This window comes from Brassica rapa, chromosome A05 (assembly GCF_000309985.2).
Source record: "Brassica rapa cultivar Chiifu-401-42 chromosome A05, CAAS_Brap_v3.01, whole genome shotgun sequence".
NCBI classification, from domain to species: domain Eukaryota; kingdom Viridiplantae; phylum Streptophyta; class Magnoliopsida; order Brassicales; family Brassicaceae; genus Brassica; species Brassica rapa.
The window spans coordinates 12,825,895-12,847,425 of record NC_024799.2 but is presented as its reverse complement, the minus strand read 5'-3'; the positions used below and the strand labels follow the sequence as shown (position 1 = coordinate 12,847,425).

The 21,531-nt window shown below is 35.0% G+C and overlaps 1 protein-coding gene and 1 non-coding gene across 2 annotated transcripts; both read left to right on the top strand.

The window, feature by feature from the left end:
* Positions 1-2,417: 2,417 nt before the first annotated feature.
* LOC103868658 (putative two-component response regulator ARR19) lies at positions 2,418-12,768 on the top strand. The gene is made up of 5 exons (XM_033292342.1): positions 2,418-3,501; positions 3,592-3,744; positions 3,843-4,337; positions 4,438-4,523; positions 4,617-12,768. Exons 1-5 carry the CDS (start codon positions 3,324-3,326, stop codon positions 5,220-5,222), a joined length of 1,518 nt encoding a protein of 505 aa, XP_033148233.1. The 5' UTR covers positions 2,418-3,323; the 3' UTR covers positions 5,223-12,768.
* Positions 12,769-19,064: 6,296 nt separating this feature from the next.
* LOC117134556 lies at positions 19,065-19,171 on the top strand. The gene has a single exon (XR_004458740.1). It is a non-coding gene; the product is annotated as a small nucleolar RNA R71 (small nucleolar RNA).
* The last annotated feature ends 2,360 nt before the right edge of the window (positions 19,172-21,531 follow it).

Here is a 21,531-nt window from a genome sequence, read left to right as displayed (position 1 = left end):
CGATTTCTCGACAATCTTCAAGTATATCCAGAGCGAACTTTTGTTCCTTTACTGACATCTTTTTATACTAATCCACTGGAGCATAGCTAATTTGATTGTGCATAGGCAGGCCCGACCCACTACAAAGTACAGCCTAAAGAAAAATAAATATTTGTTGGCTCCAAGTCTCCAACCCATCACCCGTGACCGAAGAAAGTAAGACACAACCGCTAGACTATAAACAACCTTTTGCAAAATTGTTGCCCCTAAATACTTAATCTAATTTGGCCCTAAAAGTCACAGCTTCCCCCGCTTTAGGTCAGGGCTGGCACTGTGCATTGGAGTCCCTTCTGCTCTGGGTTCAATGGAAAGACTGGTTACTCCATCTCGTATTGGGAAAGTCCTACTCTCTGTGATTGTAATAATATTAATTGGTGGGGACGGGGATGCATACTTCTCTTCTCTCCGGTGCAAGCTTGAACTTCGAGTATTTTACTCCTTACTTCTACAATAAAATGAAGAAAAAGTCAGGAATAGATGTTAAAAAAATTATATTTTTTTTTTACAATATGTATTTTTACATGGCTAATTGTATGTTGATGTATCTAGGATAACATCACATACTGGTTAAAATATTATGATAACTAATTATACTGGTTTACATATGATGATAACTAATGAATATGTTTATAAAGAAACAAGTTTTATGTAGTTTATAAAGAGTTTTTTTTTACAACGAACGGCTATTCTATTACTCAAATTTGAGGTGGTCTGGGTAACCAGACCGGAATAGAACAACCAATAAAACAAACCTCTCTATAGAAAGACCTTGCAGTCTTAGCTAAAGAGTCAGAAATCTGATTTTGCGATCGTGGAATATAAGTGATCTTGAAGTCCGAGAAGCATATCTCCAGAGTCTCTATCCTCTCCAATTATGTTGCAAAACTTGGCCAAGCATGAGGCTCCTTAATCATAGCGATCAGCTCCTTACAATTTGTCCCAATGGTCTGGCATGTCGAGTGTTGAAGCATATTCTCCATTGCTGATCGCATTGCTTCTACTTCTGAATGCAAGGCACATTCGCGTTGAATGTAATTTCGTGTCCCCATAAGTTGAATTTTCCCAAAACTATCCATCCAAACCCATCCACACCCGTTGAACTGTGATGTGGATGTTCATGACCCATCTAACATGCATATATTATCACTGTGATCATGTAGCATTGGTGGCACCATCGTGTTTGCACTAAACTAGGCTTGGCATTCACTCTCTGCATAATGAACTAATTCCAATGGTTCCATGTCTATCCCTTAAAGAGTTTTTCATTTCGGGCCTTCCAAATATACCAGAATATCCAAGGATAAGGATCCATGTCTAGTTCTGGCACGACAATGATGTTCTTTCTCCAGAAGAGATAGTTTATATTAGCATAAATACTCGGCAACGGAAAGTTATGTGAACTTATTGGAGTCGCTGATAGGGACCATGCTTGTAAAGATGGCGGGCATTCAAATATGGCATGAGTGACAGATTCTTCTGGTTCTCCACATCGTGGGCAATAGTTATCGATCACACCTCATATTACGCCGTATTAAATTCCTCGTTACTGCAACATGACATGTTATCAATTGACATATTAATTTCACCATTACTACAAGAATTTAAGGATTACTTTATCATTGTATAATTAATATAATCATAACAAGGACATAGTTTAAGCGCTAATTCTTTTACTAATAGACTAGCTTAATACCCTCACAATTGCACAGGATGAATATTATATATATAAATATTTTTTATATATTATTATGTATTTGTATTTATTTACGTATTATCTACATAATTAAAGTAGAGTAAACACATATATCTAAACAACACATTTTTTTTTGCGATGACAAAAAAAAAACAACACATTTTTTTTATTAAAGATATTTTTTGGGTAAATAAATCAAAACAATCATTTTATTTATTTTATATGGTATATAGCTAAATTTCAATGACATGAACATAAATATATAGTATATTTTAATATAAATATTTATTATTAAAAATTCATACTTATATGATAAACACAAAATTTCAAATTTGAGATTTTTTAAAGTAAAATTTAAAATTAAAATATTAAGGTTACAATACTTTTTCAATAAAATTTGGAAAATATCATATTTAAGTATTTTCCTATGTTATATAGTTTAATTTTAAATTGTATTAATATATAATATGAATGTCTAGTAAATGAGATTTCATATTCATATGATTTATGATTATTTGTATCTTGTTATTACCAAGAAATTTAAACCATTGATTACAAAATTTTAGTGTGAGACATTTAACGATTTTAGTAATTTATAGTCATTTTAATGATTCAAAATATATCATATAAGAAAAAATTTAATTTTCTTATTATATGGTTAATGTGGTTGTTTAATATCTTTTAATAATATAAAATTAAAAAGAGCTAAGATATAAAAATTGTTATCAAATATTTATTATTCATAATTATTAATTGTCATATATATGTTAGTTATATTAGACAATTCCGTAGCTTTTATTTAAGGAAAGTGCGAGAATATTATTTTTTATACTATTTGTCAATTTAATATTTAGTTTAATAAAAAAAAATATAATATAAGTTAAGATAGACCAACCAATTTTTCAAAGAATTATGAATTTCATCCTCGTGGTGACAAGTGGCTACAAAACAATGTTGTAATGTTTCTCAATTAATATATAAGGGATATGTTTATTGTAAATAATTAAAAGATCAAGATTAGTACTCAACTAATGTATATATATTTATAATGATAATAATATTAACATTTGTCCATGTAATAGACATCTAATATTTTTCGTAAATAGTCAGAAATTGTTTTCAAAGAACGTCCGAATTGGAAGTCGAATATTGGAATGAAACTCAGATAAGGTAATAACAAAATTCATATTAAGTATTCAAAATAAAAATCATCTTAAATTCATGAAACATTTTTACAATTTTATTACATTTCTATATAAATTATATAAGAAAAGAAATACAGTCAAAACAACCAAAACATAGTTGTTTTTTTCCTTTCAATGAAAGTCAAAGGCTTGACTACTATTCCTATTCTTTCTTTTTAATTAACCTATTTCCTTACATTGTAGTCAATGGTTATCCCATTATATGTAGACCTATTGAATAGAAACCCAATATCTCAAAGATTTATTGGACAAGTGTCAAAAATTTATGATGATGAAAACATTTCTTGTAATATAAAAAGCACACTTCTTGTATAAGATATAGACATCTTCTGCCATTAAATATAATCTCTCTCTTTCAGTCTAAATCTACAAAAGTAAAATTTGTAATGTCGGAGGCAAGTAGAACCGATGATGGCGATAGAACTCTGTTTAAGCAGCGAGAAACTTCTCAAATCAGCTCTTTTCTCAACGAATTTCCGGCGAGTGCTAATGTTCTTGTTGTCGAACCCAATTTTGTAACTTTACGTAAGATGAAAAACCTCATGATCAAATACGGCTATCAAGGTCTCTATTTCTCCGTCTCTCATTTTGATCGATAGATTGTGTTATTATTAGGGTTAGGGTTTATACTGATATCTTTTTTTTGTTATCTAGTGACGGTTTATGCGGATGCAGAAGCAGCTCTCGCGTTTCTGAGAAACTGTGAACATGGGATTAATCTCGTGATCTGGGATTTTCATATGCCTAGAATTAATGGAATCCAAGCTCTCAAAATCATTTGTACAAAGATGGATCTGCCTGTCGTAAGTATGTAAATCGAAGATTTTGTTTTCAAATTATATTAATTAAACCAAATTTCTATTCATTAGATTAAAAAAATAATTATATATTTCGTCTTTGTGTAGTTATGTCTGATGATGACCGAAAAACATCGGTGATGCAAGCAACGGTTCATGGTGCATGCTACTATGTTATGAAACCGATTAGAAAGGAGATCATAGCCACCATATGGCAACACATTGTACGCAAGAGGATGATGTCTAAATCAGGTTTAATTCCACCGGTTCAATTAGATGCGGTTCAGAATCACGATGGTTTCAAGGAAAACAAAGATGACTCCATGCCCGTGGACCAAGGTAATAGTGAACAAAACATCAATATGATAGGAGAAAAGGCAGAAAAGAAACCGCAAATTGGAGAAAATCTACCAATCCAATCAGATTCGGTTCAGAATAACGGTTCAGACCAAGACAACAACGATTCATGGACCAAAAGCCCATACAACAGTGAACAAAACATGGATGGAGAAGAAAGAAAGCAACCGAAGACACGGGTGGTGTGGACTAATGATCTTCAAGAGAAATTTCTCAAAGCCGTCGATATTCTTGGTGGTGCAAGAAGTAATATAACTAGTCTTAATCTGTGTTCTATCAATTTATTTATCTTCTTATTATTACCTTCTTTTATTTGGTTCTAATGATATTTTGAATGCAAATACAGAAGCTAATCCCAAGCCACTTCTCAAAATGCTGGAAGACATGAATATCAAAGGGCTCACTAGAAGACATGTGTGTAGTCATCTTCAGGTAAAAGCCAAAACTTTATCGATTCTACAATTAAATATAGGGTTTTGCGAATATTAGTAACGGAAATTCTACATTAATTATGTTGTTGTACAGAAATATCGTCTTAGTCTTGAGGGAAAAGAAATCACTCAACAGATGCAAGAGTTTGGTTGGTCCAGTGCATGTACAACTTCACCTCTCTTAGGTTTGAACAATGTTCACACTGCAACATCGTCCCTTATAAATGGTGGAGCCTCTTACCCGGTCCAGGAGAATCAGTATCAAAATGGCTACATGGAAGTGAACAACAACCACGCTGCATCATCGACCCTTATGAATGGTCGAGCTACTTACCCGGTCCAGGATAATCAGTATCAAAATGGCTACTTGGGAGTGAACAACAACCAGGTCATGACCAATACTATGCCTTATGATTTTGACCATGATCACTATTTGCAGAAGCAGAAGCCTGAAAAAGCTTCCAGCATCGATATACCGGAGGATCTCGGACTGGCGTATACTATGCCTCGTTTGCCCTATAATCTTGGCCATGGGAACCATCTCCAGCATGAACAACAACATCAGCTTTCTCATCAATGGAATAACGTGATGAGTAACAATGAACCGGAACTACCTTCCAGCAATGGTGTAACGGGCGTTGGGGGGACTTATCCAAGTTTACCGTATGACCCAAACGAGTTCTATAATTATAATCAGTAATTTGGCTGTTTCTTTAATTACTAATCATGCGTAGGAGATTATTTGGTTTCTTGGAAGTGTTATGATTTGTGAGAGAATCATCAGTGACATGAAGAAAAGGAAGGGAAGAACGAGAGCATGCATGTGACTTGTTTTGTGAATCGCAAGAAGATTAGTTAGTAATTATATTCTATGGAACTCATTTCAAAACCGTCTCAATGTATTTCATTTTTCTTATATAAATTTGTTGTTTTATGGATAATTCTGTTTTTTTAATAAATAACTTGTTTCCAATTTAAAATCAGTAAGATGCGCGTGAGTTAATTCCATTATAGGGAATTTAGTTAAAGAGAACAAATAGAATGCCATAGATCAGATGCACGTAATTAAAGTTATAGATATTTTCTTATAGTTTATTAAATCTACTGGATTTTGAAGCTTAAATATAATATCATTCAGATGATTAAATGATAATGAAATCCTAGAAAAAAAATGGTATATATTTGCCTCAGAGCACCATTATCGGTTTGAACCCATACAACTTTCTTTTAAAAAAAAGATATTGCTATTATAATTATTTTATTTATGTTTGGATTTTATTACACCAATGAAATATTCCTAGAGTGACATCTGTGTATTTTCATTATCAACGGGTTCTTAAAACATATCTGTAAAGAAATTTTATGCTCTTCTCTCTCCTATTTTAACTATTTTTCATTTATTTTAAAAGATAAAAACTCTCCATAAACCTACTGCTATTGGAGGCTTGGAGCTGCTCTCAGTTTCTTTATCTCTCGTAGCGATTTCATTTAGGTTGGAATCTGTGTAAGGGCTTGACTGGATGCGAGTGGTAACAATTTTTGCCGTTTCCAGTTGAGGGTAATTGCAGAAAAATAAATAAAAATAATTCTTATAGAAAAACTGTATAAATAGATAATCAAAAAAATTTAGTTTGAATTTACACTGAGATAATATAAATACTTATATGTATATGATATTTTTATTTATTTTATAAAACTTTAAAACAAAAATGTGCTATAATTTTTAGACATTAATATATATATATATATATCCCAAAAATAATTTATGAAAATTAATACTACAATTTTATAAATATAATTTTACATTAGTCATAAGAATATGATTTTAATATTTATATATTTATATAAAATATTAATTTTGTTAATTTATTATTATATGTTGCTTCATTTGGTAGCCAACTAGTCATTATTATCATGTAAATGCAGAAATATATAAGTGCTTACCAGTCATACAAATCATTTAAACGCTTAAAACTGTAGATATTTGCATCCACAAACTAATGCAACTGCAACTGTAACCGTTGCGTTTACACCAGTCATACCTTAAGTGGGTTGTGATCTTTTCCACCTGCCCTTAAGGTAACATTCGGAAACCACTTGCTTTTTTTTTACAAGAAAAAAAGGTTAGTTTTCACAACAAAATGCTTGAACAATTAGATATGTGCCCGATATAACAATTTACTCTTTCAGAATGTTTATTGGTGAAAAAAACATTAAAGGTCGAGGTATAAAATGTGGTATGTAATGTGAAAGATGCGGCACATAAGTAGAGTCAATAAATCATGTTTTATTTGAATGTCTTTCGCCTATTCATGTATGGCTTTATCATAAATTCCAACTAGTCCAACTACAATTTCCACGCAATCAGTGTTCGCGAATATGGATTATTTATTCTGGAAGATTTCATGACATATATAAAATGATCAATTTACTTAGATTTTATGGTATATTTTGAAAAAGCAAAATAATAAAAAATTTTAATAGAATTACACTAAACTCTAAAATTGGCAGAGATAAAATATATACTATGGAAGGAGGCTCAAGTACCTTTTCTGCAAAATGGAACTCCGAAACAATCTATTCAGTATGGAGAAGTGGAAATTCAAATTTGACTCGACGAATAGGAAGATGGTATTTTACAAATTGATCTTGGAAAAGAGATTTTTGTTTTTTGGCAATGACTAGTATAGTACTTTAGAAGGTTTCAATGGATTAATGGGAGCAAGAAATACTTAGAGTAGCTCATCCACTCTACACGTGGATTTCAAAGCATTATTTGGGCGATAGAATGCAAGAAGAATCTCCGACAATTTCATGTGACGTTTGCGACATATTGTTCATAGTTGATAAAGATGATTTTAGAACCATAAAAATAGCCTTCGTTTGCAACCTACCTAAAAGAAATTCAGCGGATGAAGGAAAGTTTCAATACTTTTGTAACTACGCACGTTCCTAGGAATTAAAACATAAAAGTAGATAATCTTACATGTATTACTAACAAACAACTGTCCTATTTAGTCTTTATTGACACTGAATCTTCTGTTTTGTTAACAGAGTCAGACAAAAAATAATTTACTATTAATAGTGTGAATTCTAGTGGAACGAAATATTTCTGCTGTGGTTTCAAAAGACATAGTGTTGTCCATCTACTTATGATCTCATTCCCATCTGTATTCCATCTATGTTTTGCCCAGTTATCATAATAGAATCTTTAGAGGAAAACAAGATACACAGAAAGATAATAACTTCAGAAAAAAAGACGAGCCTTGATGTTTAAAACACAGAGGTTATGAACAAGTTTACCATTGTCATTTTATTAAGAAAAAGTTTGATATCGAACTCTTTTTTATCAAGCTAATATGTCGATAGTCTTTTTACATGTGTCTTTTACACTCTTTATTTTTTGTCATACATGTCTTTTTTTTACAACAAAATGTCATTCTAATATTCATGCTTGAGGTGGTATAGGTAACCATACCGGAATAGAATAACCAACAAAACAAATGTCTCCATGAAAGGATCTCGCGGTCCTAGCTATATGATCTGCAGTTCCATTTTGTCCTAGCTAAATGATCTGCAGTTCCATTCTGTCCTCTAGGAATATAGGTGATCTCAAAGTTTTGAAATCTGCTCTTGAGTTCTTAAATCTCCTTCGACTCTTTCAAATAGCTCGACCATGACTCAGGGTCTCCCACCATTGCTGTTACATCTTTTCAGTCTGTCTCAAAGCGTTAGTACATCGAATGATGCAGCATGCTACATCTCATTAACAACATATTTTCACCAAAAAAAATAACAATGTTACATCTCACACTTTTCTCATATATTACTTTCTCATCTTGGATTCACTTGCATATTTTGTTATCTATCTATAACATTACATTTAATATCATAATTCGGTAATTTTCTCATATTGGTGATTTCATTAACTTTGTATTTTCTTTGAGGGATTATTGGGTCATCAACGAAATCAATAAATATTCTCTTTGAATATTCGTTGTTTAAAAGTTTGATGGGAATCAATAATTTGAGTGTAGAATATGGAAATGTTTTAATTTGATAACCTGTGACCATTAAGATTTCCTGTAATATTTAGTTATTAAAGGTGCAGCTGTGACCCTACAACAAGATCACACCGCCCAACTGAGACCACTCGACCGATCTCATCCACATGAAAACTTGAAAATCATTTTTGTCTAAACAAACTAAAATTATAATATTGAACAATAAATTTTTTAAAATTATGTTAATTTATATATTATTTTATAATACCATATGATAATAAAAATAATATGAATGTGTTATTACTTATAAATAATAACATTCCATATATTATACTTTATTATTTAATAAAATTAATTTTAGATGCTTAAACCTCTTATAATAATGTAGAGTTTTAGTTAGGCTTTCTAGACATTACAAGTTGATTTACTGTTTGTTTAGCTTCTAAAACTTTCCTGGACACTAGATTTTTCTGTGTGAAAATAGGTTAAATTGTGTCTAAGGAAACAAATTTCCGGTTTTAAAAATCACAGATGTTGATAGTCAATATATATAAGAAAATTTAAAAATAATTAATGGAGTGAAATTTGTTTTATTTGTTAAATATAATTATCTTATTCTAATATTAATATTGTTGCAATCCTAAATAAGATAGTGCCAATACAGAAAAATCACATTAGCATAGAAAATACAATAAATCTGAAAGATTAAAGTAAAACTAAGATAAATTTTTGTTTGTTTTTTTGGTAATATATACAGAAAAATATTTAACACTGTGAGTTATTGGCGCCATTCAAAGTAATTTACTGGAAACATGCATGATAAGATGACAATTAGACATGAATGCATTAAGCAATATTTTTTAAACTCAAACACTTATTTCTGGTTAACACATTGTCATGGCACCAACAACAATGTTTAACAATCTAAGATACTAAACTGTCGCTTGATTGTAGATGTCTAAACACACATTTATGTCCAAGTTTGATAAGTTGACAAATTTATCTTAGTATCAGTTTTTGTTGGCGAAGGACAATTTGTTCATCAATATTTTCTTGCATTAACAATTTGAACACTATAGGTCAAGATACAACAATAAAATTTAAAACATAGGAATAGATGTTTCCCTTTTCTCAAAAACCATAAATATCAAGTGATGAATTCTATTGAACCCCTAAAAACTAAAATGAAATTACTTAAACATAATTACAAAGAAAAAATACATATTTACAAATGAGAACAAATACATATTTACAAATGAGAGAGTTTAGAAATATTCACTAAATTTTCCCGAAGAAGGTTCGAAAAAAATTCTCAATAAATTTACAAAGAGAAAATTGTTAAAGTTTGAGTTAAAAATATAGCGTATGATGAAAAATTAGACTCAAAATGGCTATAAATAAGTACCCTCTCTGTTTCATAAGCAAATATAATTTATATATATATATATATTAAATTTAATATTAATTACAAAAGCATTTATTTTATAAATAATTCAATTTATCTCAAATAATATTGATTAAATAAATGTAATTATTTCTCTGTTAATTGGTTGTAGATTTTAATACTTGTTTCTTTGTCAATTTCTCTCTAATCTTAAAGCATTTTTGCATATTCTCAAAAGAAGATATGAAAATTCTAAATACATTAAAACATCAAGAAATTAAAATAAAATTTAAATTAGTATCCCCATATGATGAAGTACCGTTGCTTGGTCATTACATGGTGGCGCGTGATGGACCAAGATGTATGAAGACACAAACTTACGGATTGCAGCCTAGGGATGTGTAATGGGTGATGACCCAGTGTAGGATGTTTATAAAGTGATCATCCAAAGGCGATGGTGTTGATGATGTTTCTTTACCTACTAAGATCTTAGCCTTGGTGGTTTCTGGTTTAGAATATATATATGAATGAGTTGTGAAAGACGGGTAATATGGAAGTTATTTTTAAGATGTGATTTCATAAGGATGGAGTATAATCAATGTGTGGTACTAGTACTTGTTTGAGAATGATTATGCATTGTTATGATTGCACATGTGTATGATTGATTGACTGGTAGTGGTTCTACATTCACTGAGTAACTTGTTACTCATGATTCATTCGTGTGCCATTAGTCGGGAAACCTTTTCATTGGGCTTGAAGGAACAGTGAAACCAGCGGTCGTATTTTGTTATCCTTGCAAAGTCGATTTTTTGTCTATTTAAGGTGAAACGTTGTTGGGAAATATGCCTTAGGTTAAAATTATAACCGGTTTGTAACATGGTTTAAGTAAATATATAATGTGTAAACAATGTTTGTAAATGAAGAGTTTTCATATGATATTAGTCCTTGTACGGGACGAACTAACTATCGGGTATTACTTGGTCAGGTTGAAAATCCTAGAGTGATATCTGATAAGAGCGTTGGTGTTCTCGGGTTGCTAGTGCAAGGCGATCAAAAGTATTCTGAGAACCTTAGGTCTGATTTCGAGAAACAACGATCGTGTCATTTAATGTCAACTACTAGTGGGTGTGAAAATACCAGCATGTCTATAAAACAACCTACCACCCTTCATCTTATAGCCCGCCTTTTCAAAACTTCTATAAAACACTTCCTTTAACGTCTTCATGATATTTTCATCTGCATCAATATCCTCAAAAAACTCTTGCATTTTCATATTAGATGCCACTGTCAACTCACTAAATAGCTCCACAGACGTAAACTGCTTATCAGACATGATTCTTGACAATCTGTCTGCTACTTTATTCTCCACTCTAACCGTATAAAGAATCTCGAAGTCATATCCCAATAATTTGGTGAGTCAATTCTAGTAATCCATAGACACATCTCTCTGATCCAACATTATTTTTGGACTTTTTTGATTTGTATAAATGGTAAATCTGTGTCCCATCAGATAGTGTTTCCACTTCTCCACAGCCATAACAATATCCATCATCTCCCATTCATATACCAGTTTGATATGTTCTCTGTTTGCCATTCCTCGACTAAAATATGAAATAAGACATTGGTCTTGCGTTAAAAAAACTCCAAACATGTACCCCCCAGAGCATCTGATTCAACCACAAACTCTTTGGTGAAATTTGGCAAGTCCAATACAAAGAAAGTGATCATGTATTGTTTCAATTCTGGAAAAGCCATTTGTGTTGTATTATCCCAATCAAAAAATTTCTTCTTTAGCAACTCAGTCAGCACTTTGCTATTACCCCATAAGACTTGATAAATAGTCTATAGTAAAATGTGAGGCCCAAAAACACTTTTTCAATTTCACTATTTTTGGAACTAGCAAATTACTAATAACACTAGGTAATAACCCGCGCGGAATGTGATTATTAGTTTCGTTATTTTTTTAATAATGAGACATTAATCTGTTTAATCTGGATATCGGTTTGGTTTTAGGTTGTTTTTGGTTTTTAATCTCCTAAAATATACCTATCATTTTAAATCAATATTTATTTCGTTTGTTCGGTTAAAATGTTTGATGTTTTTGTTTTTTTTTTCTGTGATAATCAAAAATTACTATTATTTGTTTGTTTTCATGTTATGAATCTTAGATAGTCGTGATGTCTAACCAATGGTTTCATATTATAGTTTCTAAATGGATAATAGTTAAAAAAAGAAAAAAAATTATTAAGACAAATCATTTTACGAATAATTTCGTCGATAGTGAAAGAAACATTAAGAAAAAGAATATTTTAACTTCAAAAAAAAACAGATATTTCAGTTGTCGTAAATACTTAGTTATAAGGTGCTCGCGTCAATGTGCACATATATGTGTATGTAAAAGTATATAAAGATGGTTGATAAATATATAAAAATACTGTTAATTAATATTAAATGACATTTTTTCAAAATAATACATGAAAAATAAAATTCTTAAAATGAAATTATTTAAAAACAAAAATATTTTAAAATTTATATAAACTATAATATATAACTTATATATAATTCTTTAAAATATATGTATATATATGCATATAACAGATCAAATTGGATATCCGTTCCTATAAATATTGATATTTGGGATTTTTTTTTTTACGGATATTGCATTTTAGTATTTGATTTGCTGCGTAGAGTAACAAATATCCGGATTTTTTGGTTCGAATCAAAACGGATAACAAATCGAATCAAAATTTATGAATAATTTTTCCAGCTCTATTCGTAAAAAGTAAAAATAACGTAAAGAAGAACCATGCATATGAGTTTTATATTAAAAAAAGTAAAATAAATAGTGTGAACATATTTATGTAGAGTTTGGCTGAGAAGCTCTTTACATGTGACATGTGTCCATTTTAGTGTGAACGCATTTATTACAATGCTTCTATACGTGACATGTGTCCAGTTTAGTGTGAACGCATTTATTACAGTGCTTCTCCTTTAATATATAAAGTATTTTTCTTCTCGAAATATGTTTCTACTCCTTCTGCAGAGATGATATACCCCAAATAATCAACCATTTGCTGACCCAATGAATATTTCTTCCTGTTAGCGAACAGTTGAAGCTTGACCAGAAACTCCATAACCAGTCTTAAGTGAATAACATGTTCTTCAGTGAACCATTGCACATTATTATATAATATACCATGGAATTTACCATTTTTAAGCCATGGTATAGGTCATTTTTGAGCTTTATTATCCATTTCAAATATTTTTTACATCGCTTTCAGGTCTAAGTACATTTTGGAACACTTTGGAGATTATGGAGAAAACTAGAGCTTAAAGTGATGACAAGCCATAGTTGTCCAGAAAGTGGAGACATGACTTGATGTAAGCGTCAAATGATGCCACCTTGGTGTGGATCGATGTTGTTGAGAACTAGGAAAGCTGACCAACTTTATGAAATTTCACTTTTGCCCATAAGTCTCCTTATTTTCAAAGAAAGCCTTGGACGTGTTTAACCTATATTAGTTTATTTTCCGGTCATTGTTTAGGCTACTCTTCATTTTTGGATAGCAGATACTAGGATTGGAGATGGAGATCTGAACACATTTAGAGAGAAGATTTTTAACTCTCTTGTTACACAATTATATTTATGCAATTTATTCAGATATATATAACTCATGCTGGACACTATGAGTTCTGAAACCCGTTTTTCTATATCAGATTTCTCTATCCTGATTTGGTGATATCTTGATCTTAAAGACAGTTTAGATAATACTTTTGCACCTTAATTCTAATTTTGTCCAACAACTGATCAATAACAGGATTAGGGAACTTGTCCGTAATTACTACTTATTCACACCCTATAATCCTAAAGAAATACCCAAGATGAGTCTTTCTTTTTTACAAATAGAACTGGACTCGCAAAGGGACTCCTACTATGGTGCATAACACCAGACTGTATGATCTGACCCACCATATTCCCCATTGCACCCATGTGGAAATGAGGATAACAATATGGATGCATACCAATGTTAGGCAATAGTCTACTAGTATGCTCATGTCCTCGTCTAGGAGGTAACTGAGTCGGTTATACAAACACATGTACAAATTATTCCAAGATACAACTGATAGGAGACAATATAACATCAGTTCTTGAACTCATAACTTCAGCATTTGCAATTATCATTTTTTACAAGATAACATTTTTTACACTCGATTGACAAATATCATTTTAATGTCTTCTTCTCATGCCTATTCATAAAGGAAATTTGTGTCTTTCCCAATCACGTTCACACCTTCCAAGTGTTTGATGTTAGGAGTTTTCAAGGCTCCTAAGACAAATGTTGTAGTATAAAAGATTGTCGAACCAGTTCTGAGGGATATCAAAGCACTGAGAATGCAAGTACTCACTTAATCTAAGTGCAACCAATGATTTAGATGGGTTTTAAACTATGACTAAAACTAGAAAGCAATAACAGAATGATACTTTCTTGACTAAAGGAAAAGAGAACTCATGGGCATAGGGATTAGACCTTGGGTGATCAAGTATCGAACTAAGGATGGCAAATGATCAATCAAACTATCAACCTTAAGCCTAGACACAATTCTAAGCAAGCTCTATGTCTAGATGAATGCTCATTTGCTAACATATCTCAAACATCAAATGTCTTTGGTTGAATAATATGAAAGCAATCATTACTAACAAGTCTATTAGCTATCTTAGCATCTTTAACAACAAATGTCTTTGGCAAAGTATACTAAAAGCCTAGGAGAGTTGTCTCGGGCATTTCATCGAACACCTTTCGGGTGAGAAATGCCTAAGGATCAACAACTGAGTGGCCAACTCAGAAGATGCATTATGATTACTCTACTAGCAAGGAAATATGAATGATCTACACTAAAACATCCTAGCTCTAACCTAATCACCCTTAATCTCCCTAACCCATGAATTCCAAAGGTGATTACTCACTAATCTCCATGATTCCTCTTAAACCCATGTTGGATTTCAGATTAATCATGTAGAGAAATAGATAAGAAATCAACAATAACACAAGAACATAACAATCAAAATCCAAGAGATTCTTGTGTCTTTCTCAATAGATCAAAAGATAAAAGATAATCTGCCACTGGTGGCTACAAAAGATGTTTAAAACATAGGTTTTTCCAAGTGCAAAACGTCCAAAATAAATTGCAAAAAGGTCCTTAAGAAATCATGATTTTCGGCAGCAAAATAACGCGGAGCGACTTGCAGGTGTCGCTCCGGGAAGTCGCTCCAGGGCCGATTTTTGGTGTGTCGGGCGAGAGGTCGCGAGCGACTTTGGTGTGTCGCTCCAACGGGTCGCTCTGGATCGGGAGCGACCTTGGTAGGTCGCTCTGAGAGGTCGCTCCAGGCTTCGCTTCGTGTCGTCTCTCCATAGAGACGCGAGCGACCTCGGGGTGTCGCTTTGGGAGGTCGCTCCGAGAAGGGTGTGAGATGCGAGCGACCTCGGTGCGTCGCTCTGGGCAAGTCGCTCTAGCTTCCTACGGGATGAATATGGCGAGCGACTTCACGGGGTCGCTCTAGCTAGGTCGCTCTGAGAGGTGCTTTGGAGCGACCTCATGACGTCGCTGCGGAACCTCGCTCCCATGCTCTGCTCGTCCAATGATCACCTGTTTCACGTCCTTTAAGCTCCAAATGCATCCAAATGTCCCCAAGAACTCCATGTGGCACTCCAACACCTAATGAGGACAATGAATGCAAAATGCAACCTAGACATGGCTAAATCCTAATCTATATGATGAAAATGCTAATGGATGAATGGATAAAACAATGCAAATATGCAAGATATCAACTCCCCCAAACTTGTTCTTTTACTTGTCCACAAGTGAACTTTCTAGAACTCATAGGGAGAGAGGTTGAAGGTGGGAGCACATAGCCAAAAGAAACACAACTAGCACACTCTCTTATTACACTCTAGCTTCTCTAGGCCTATCTTAACTCTTTTTGTTCTTACACTCATCATCAAGCATCCACACATTCAAATCAACCAACTCTCACATTCATTAAGCACAAAACATCAGGTGAATTCTTGCAAATGGTCAGTTGGTCCAAGTCATTTGGTTGGGTAAGGGAAGGCTTTTATTCAAGTGATTCAAGAGGTTCAAAACATATGATCTTTAAGGTGGTTTACTCTCAAAACAAGTAGCCTTGACATTGCACATAATATATCTAAGAAAGGGACCAACTCATGCATACAATGCTCAATCTCCATTGTTCTACCCTTTTCCCAAACATACAAATCACACAATCATTTCCCAATGTCAAACCCTACTCACATCTCTCACCAAAAGATCCTAAGAACTTTAACTCCTTCTCTTTGAAATCTACAAGGGATTTTTCACAACCTCAAAACATTTCTTAGCTCCTAACAACTTTGCTAGCCCCCCTTTTTCTTTCTTTTTCTTTTTTTTTTTTTTTTTTTTTTTCTCTTTTTTTTTTCGATTTCTTTTTTTTTTTTTTTTTTTTTTAGGTTGGGGGCCAAGACTTTTCAAAACTAGAGCTAGAGGTTCTCTACTTATCCCAGAAAATCGATTCACTTAAGCACAAAGAGTCTATCCTTTTTATTTTTCATTTCTCCCAAATCATGATCACAACACTCACCCTCCCACCTATAGCTAGACAAAAGAGTGTCCAATCTAGCAAAAATGAAGATCAAGCATTGTCGTTCCCGATACTCTCAACATTATGCGCATGTAAGACTTTCCGAAGAAGGCCTCACTCATCAAACAATGAAAGCTTAAAAGGAAGGAAAGGTTTTGGGAGTGGTCTACCACTAGAGTTTGTCAAAAAGATTGGCATAAAAGATGTGACAACTCCAGTGTGTATAGCCATGACTCAGTACACAAGGGACCCTAAGCAAGAAGCATTAAGTTCATTCATTTCTAATAAGGTTGTAGTTGGCTTCAAAGACTGAGTTTCAGCAATCAACAAGTTTCAGGAAGAGTTTTCAAGGCTCGAAACATACAAGTCTTTTGAGAGGTGCAAAAGCTAGTCAAGTGCAACGTAGTGTTCTTTACAAGGCATTCAAATCATTGCTCCCAATGCAAGTGAATGCAACCTATATGCTCTAGACTCTCCTAAAAATGCAAATGATGCAAACTAAATGATTGATTTTTTTTTTTATCTATGCAAATAGGTATGCCATGCATGACTCAATGAAACAACATCAAAGCAAACATGATCAAATACTTGGTACCTCCCCCAAACTTGAGTGACACAGTCTCTGTGTCGTCAAGTAGAGAGAGAGATACCGAAAAGAAGACTAATATGCAAAAATGAAATGGTATATACAAGGGAGTGTGGTGGGTTACCTTCTATAGGGAATGAGTAGAGGGAGATGCTCCCTCCTCGTCGTCCTCAGTTGGTAACTCTTCAAGGTGCTCATCAGCAGGGGTGTCCATCTCTTCAATGTAGAAGGCTTGCCCGAACACAGTTGGTTTCCTCATTTTCCTCTTGATGTCAAAGTGGAGGATGTTCTCTTTACCCAAATGGAGATCAATCGTGCCTTCCTTCACATTAACAATAGCTCCTGCTGTAGCTAAGAATGGCCTTCCTAGAATCAATGGATCTTGAGCCTCCTCACCCATCTCAAGCACCACAAAATCTGTAGGTATCTCATACCTTCCAATCTTCACAGGGAGGTCCTCTAAGATGCCCACAGGGTACTTCACTGAACGATCAGCTAACACCAGAGAGAGTCTACACTTCTTGTACTGAGTGAATCCAAGCTTCTTTGCAACAGACAAAGGCATCAAGCTGACACTAGCTCCCAAATCGCAGAGACTTTTCTCAAATACCATAGGTCCAAGAGCACAAGGTAGTGTGAAGCTTCCTGGATCCTCTAATTTCTCTGGAACATCAAGCCTCTGGATGATGGCATTGCACTCATGGGTAAGATTCATCATGCTTTCCATCTCCTTCTTCTTTGCAGCTACAACATCTTTCAGGAAATTGTTGTATTGAGGAATCAACATGAAAGCATCGATGATGGGCATTGCAACCTGAGCTTCACTCATTTGCTTCTCAAACAGAGCTTTGTATTTCTCTAGCAGCTGCTTCTTGAATCTACCAGGGAATGGAAGTTTGGGTTCATAGGGAGGAGGAACAAAAGAACTTTCACTTGCTGGAGTAACAACTTCACCATCCTTTACTGTCTTCTTCTCCTCTCCAACCTTTCCTTTACCTTTGGCTTCCACTATCTTCTCCAAGATCTCGTCATTGATCTTCTCATCAACAATCACCACTTCATCATCTATGTTGATGGCAACCCCCTCACCTAATTTCTCAGCATCCTTGGTGAGGGTTCTAGGAGGTAACTGCTTACCGCTCCTAAGGGTGATAGCTTTGGCCTCCTTGGGATTTTGGTCAGACTTTCCAGGTAGAGATCCTTGCTGGCGATTCTGGTGAGTGTTCATGGAAGCAAATTGATTCTCTAAATTCCTGACTGTAGAAGCAAGGTGTGAGAATTTGTTGTTGAGCTCATTGTAGCTCCCATCAATCTTGGAATGAAGGTTCTTCAACTCATAACCAACTTGCTTCTCACTTCTAGTCTGAGACTCCAAGATTTGCTTCAGTAAGGTATCAGTGCTGCTCTCTTGAGGAGCAGAGGAACCAGACGAGGGGTTTTGCTGAGGCTGATAGCTGCCTTGCTGGTTGTTTCTTGGCGGATAGCCACTCTGCTGGTTGTTGGAATAGGACTTCTGTTGGTAGTTGTTGTACTGAAAGTTGGGTTCTTTCTTGTACCAGCTACCATTGTTGTTGATGAAACACAGCTCTTCCTGACCTTCCAAACCCTCAACTTCATGGACAATAGCTGGTGTCTCTTGGCTTGGGTTGCCGACAAAGTGCAGCTGCTCTTGGGTAGCTTTATCAGCAAGGAGGGTGTCTATCTTATCCTGTAGAGCTTTCAACTCCTTCCTCGTTTGCTTATCCTCAGTTCTACTGCTTCTGTCGTGGTCTCCACTGTAGACTGCATCACTCTTTACCATGTTGTCAACCAGTTCTTCTGCATCCTCCTCAGTTCTCCCCAAGAAGAACCCATTGCTAGCTGTATCCAGTCTGGCTCTGTACTTAGGAAGAGCACCACGGTAGAATGTGCTCAGCAAGCTCTCCTTAGAAAAGCCATGGTGTGGGCATTGAGCTTGGTAGCCCTTGAATCTCTCCCAGGCTTCACTGAAGCCTTCCAAGTTCTTCTGTTGAAAGCTGGAAATCTCGTTTCTCAGCTTAGCAGTTCTTGAAGTAGAGAAGAACTTCTCCAAGAATGCTTTCTTGCAGTCATCCCAAGTAGTGATGGAGTCACTGGGTAGAGACTTCTCCCACTGACGTGCCTTATCCCCCAAAGAGAAAGGGAATAGCTTGAGCTTTAAGGCATCTTCGGACACACCATTGGTTTTTGACAACCCACAGTAGCTGTCGAACCTGTCCAAGTGATCAAATGGATCCTCTAGAGCCAAGCCATGATACTTGTTGTTCTCGATCACGTTGAGGAGTCCTGATTTGATCTCAAAGTTGTTGGCTGCCAAGCGGGTGCTCGGATTCCCAATCTATGACCATGAATGTTGGGGTTGTGTAAGTGCCAATGGGTCGAGCTGCTCGCTGTTGGTTTTGTGGAACGTTGTTAGCTCCATTGACGCCCGCATCATTTTGAGGTATGTCTTCCATATCAGTGTCCAATCTCTGCAAGTGAGCCTGTTGCTCTTCTTCTCTTCTCTTTCTAGCACACTCTCTCTCTAAAGCTCTGAAGAAGGTTTGATGGACCCCTGCTCCTCAAGTTCATACACCTGTAGATTAAAAAAGAGAAATGAAAATGACTTAGTCTCAAGCAAGTGACTAAATCTCAATGTTGAAATCTACTCAGAATTTGGCAACGGCGCCAATTTGATGTTAAGAGTTTTCAAGGCTCCTAAGACAAATGTTGTAGTATAAAAGATTGTCGAACCAGTTCTGAGGGATATCAAAGCACTGAGAATGCAAGTACTCACTTAATCTAAGTGCAACCAATGATTTAGATGGGTTTTAAACTATGACTAAAACTAGAAAGCAATAACAGAATGATACTTTCTTGACTAAAGGAAAAGAGAACTCATGGGCATAGGGATTAGACCTTGGGTGATCAAGTATCGAACTAAGGATGGCAAATGATCAATCAAACTATCAACCTTAAGCCTAGACACAATTCTAAGCAAGCTCTATGTCTAGATGAATGCTCATTTGCTAACATATCTCAAACATCAAATGTCTTTGGTTGAATAATATGAAAGCAATCATTACTAACAAGTCTATTAGCTATCTTAGCATCTTTAACAACAAATGTCTTTGGCAAAGTATACTAAAAGCCTAGGAGAGTTGTCTCGGGCATTTCATCGAACACCTTTCGGGTGAGAAATGCCTAAGGATCAACAACTGAGTGGCCAACTCAGAAGATGCATTATGATTACTCTACTAGCAAGGAAATATGAATGATCTACACTAAAACATCCTAGCTCTAACCTAATCACCCTTAATCTCCCTAACCCATGAATTCCAAAGGTGATTACTCACTAATCTCCATGATTCCTCTTAAACCCATGTTGGATTTCAGATTAATCATGTAGAGAAATAGATAAGAAATCAACAATAACACAAGAACATAACAATCAAAATCCAAGAGATTCTTGTGTCTTTCTCAATAGATCAAAAGATAAAAGATAATCTGCCACTGGTGGCTACAAAAGATGTTTAAAACATAGGTTTTTCCAAGTGCAAAACGTCCAAAATAAATTGCAAAAAGGTCCTTAAGAAATCATGATTTTCGGCAGCAAAATAACGCGGAGCGACTTGCAGGTGTCGCTCCGGGAAGTCGCTCCAGGGCCGATTTTTGGTGTGTCCGGGCGAGAGGTCGCGAGCGACTTTGGTGTGTCGCTCCAACGGGTCGCTCTGGATCGGGAGCGACCTTGGTAGGTCGCTCTGAGAGGTCGCTCCAGGCTTCGCTTCGTGTCGTCTCGCCATAGAGACGCGAGCGACCTCGGGGTGTCGCTTTGGGAGGTCGCTCCGAGAAGGGTGTGAGATGCGAGCGACCTCGGTGCGTCGCTCTGGGCAAGTCGCTCTAGCTTCCTACGGGATGAATATGGCGAGCGACTTCACGGGGTCGCTCTAGCTAGGTCGCTCTGAGAGGTGCTTTGGAGCGACCTCATGACGTCGCTGCGGAACCTCGCTCCCATGCTCTGCTCGTCCAATGATCACCTGTTTCACGTCCTTTAAGCTCCAAATGCATCCAAATGTCCCCAAGAACTCCATGTGGCACTCCAACACCTAATGAGGAAAATGAATGCAAAATGCAACCTAGACATGGCTAAATCCTAATCTATATGATGAAAATGCTAATGGATGAATGGATAAAACAATGCAAATATGCAAGATATCAGTGTTCTTAACCACTGCACTCCCAAAATGACGCCCACACTTCCTGGTTTCAGTATCAAAAAATCAGTCACAATTACCGCAGATTGCAATATTAATGACATTTACTTACAAATCCCTGACTATGTAATGTAACCCCAATACCCACCAGTACCTTCATTGTTTATTATGTGTTGTGTTTGTGATG

What these genes read in the sequence shown, in the direction of transcription:
- LOC103868658 (XM_033292342.1), top strand. Translation starts at nt 3,324, where the DNA reads ATGTCGGAGGCAAGTAGAACCGATGATGGCGATAGAACTCTGTTTAAG. An exon ending in GATGGATCTGCCTGTCGTAA is followed by an intron (nt 3,745 to 3,842) that starts GTATGTAAATCG and finishes GTCTTTGTGTAG; the next exon opens with TTATGTCTGATGATGACCGA. An exon ending in TATTCTTGGTGGTGCAAGAA is followed by an intron (nt 4,338 to 4,437) that starts GTAATATAACTA and finishes ATGCAAATACAG; the next exon opens with AAGCTAATCCCAAGCCACTT.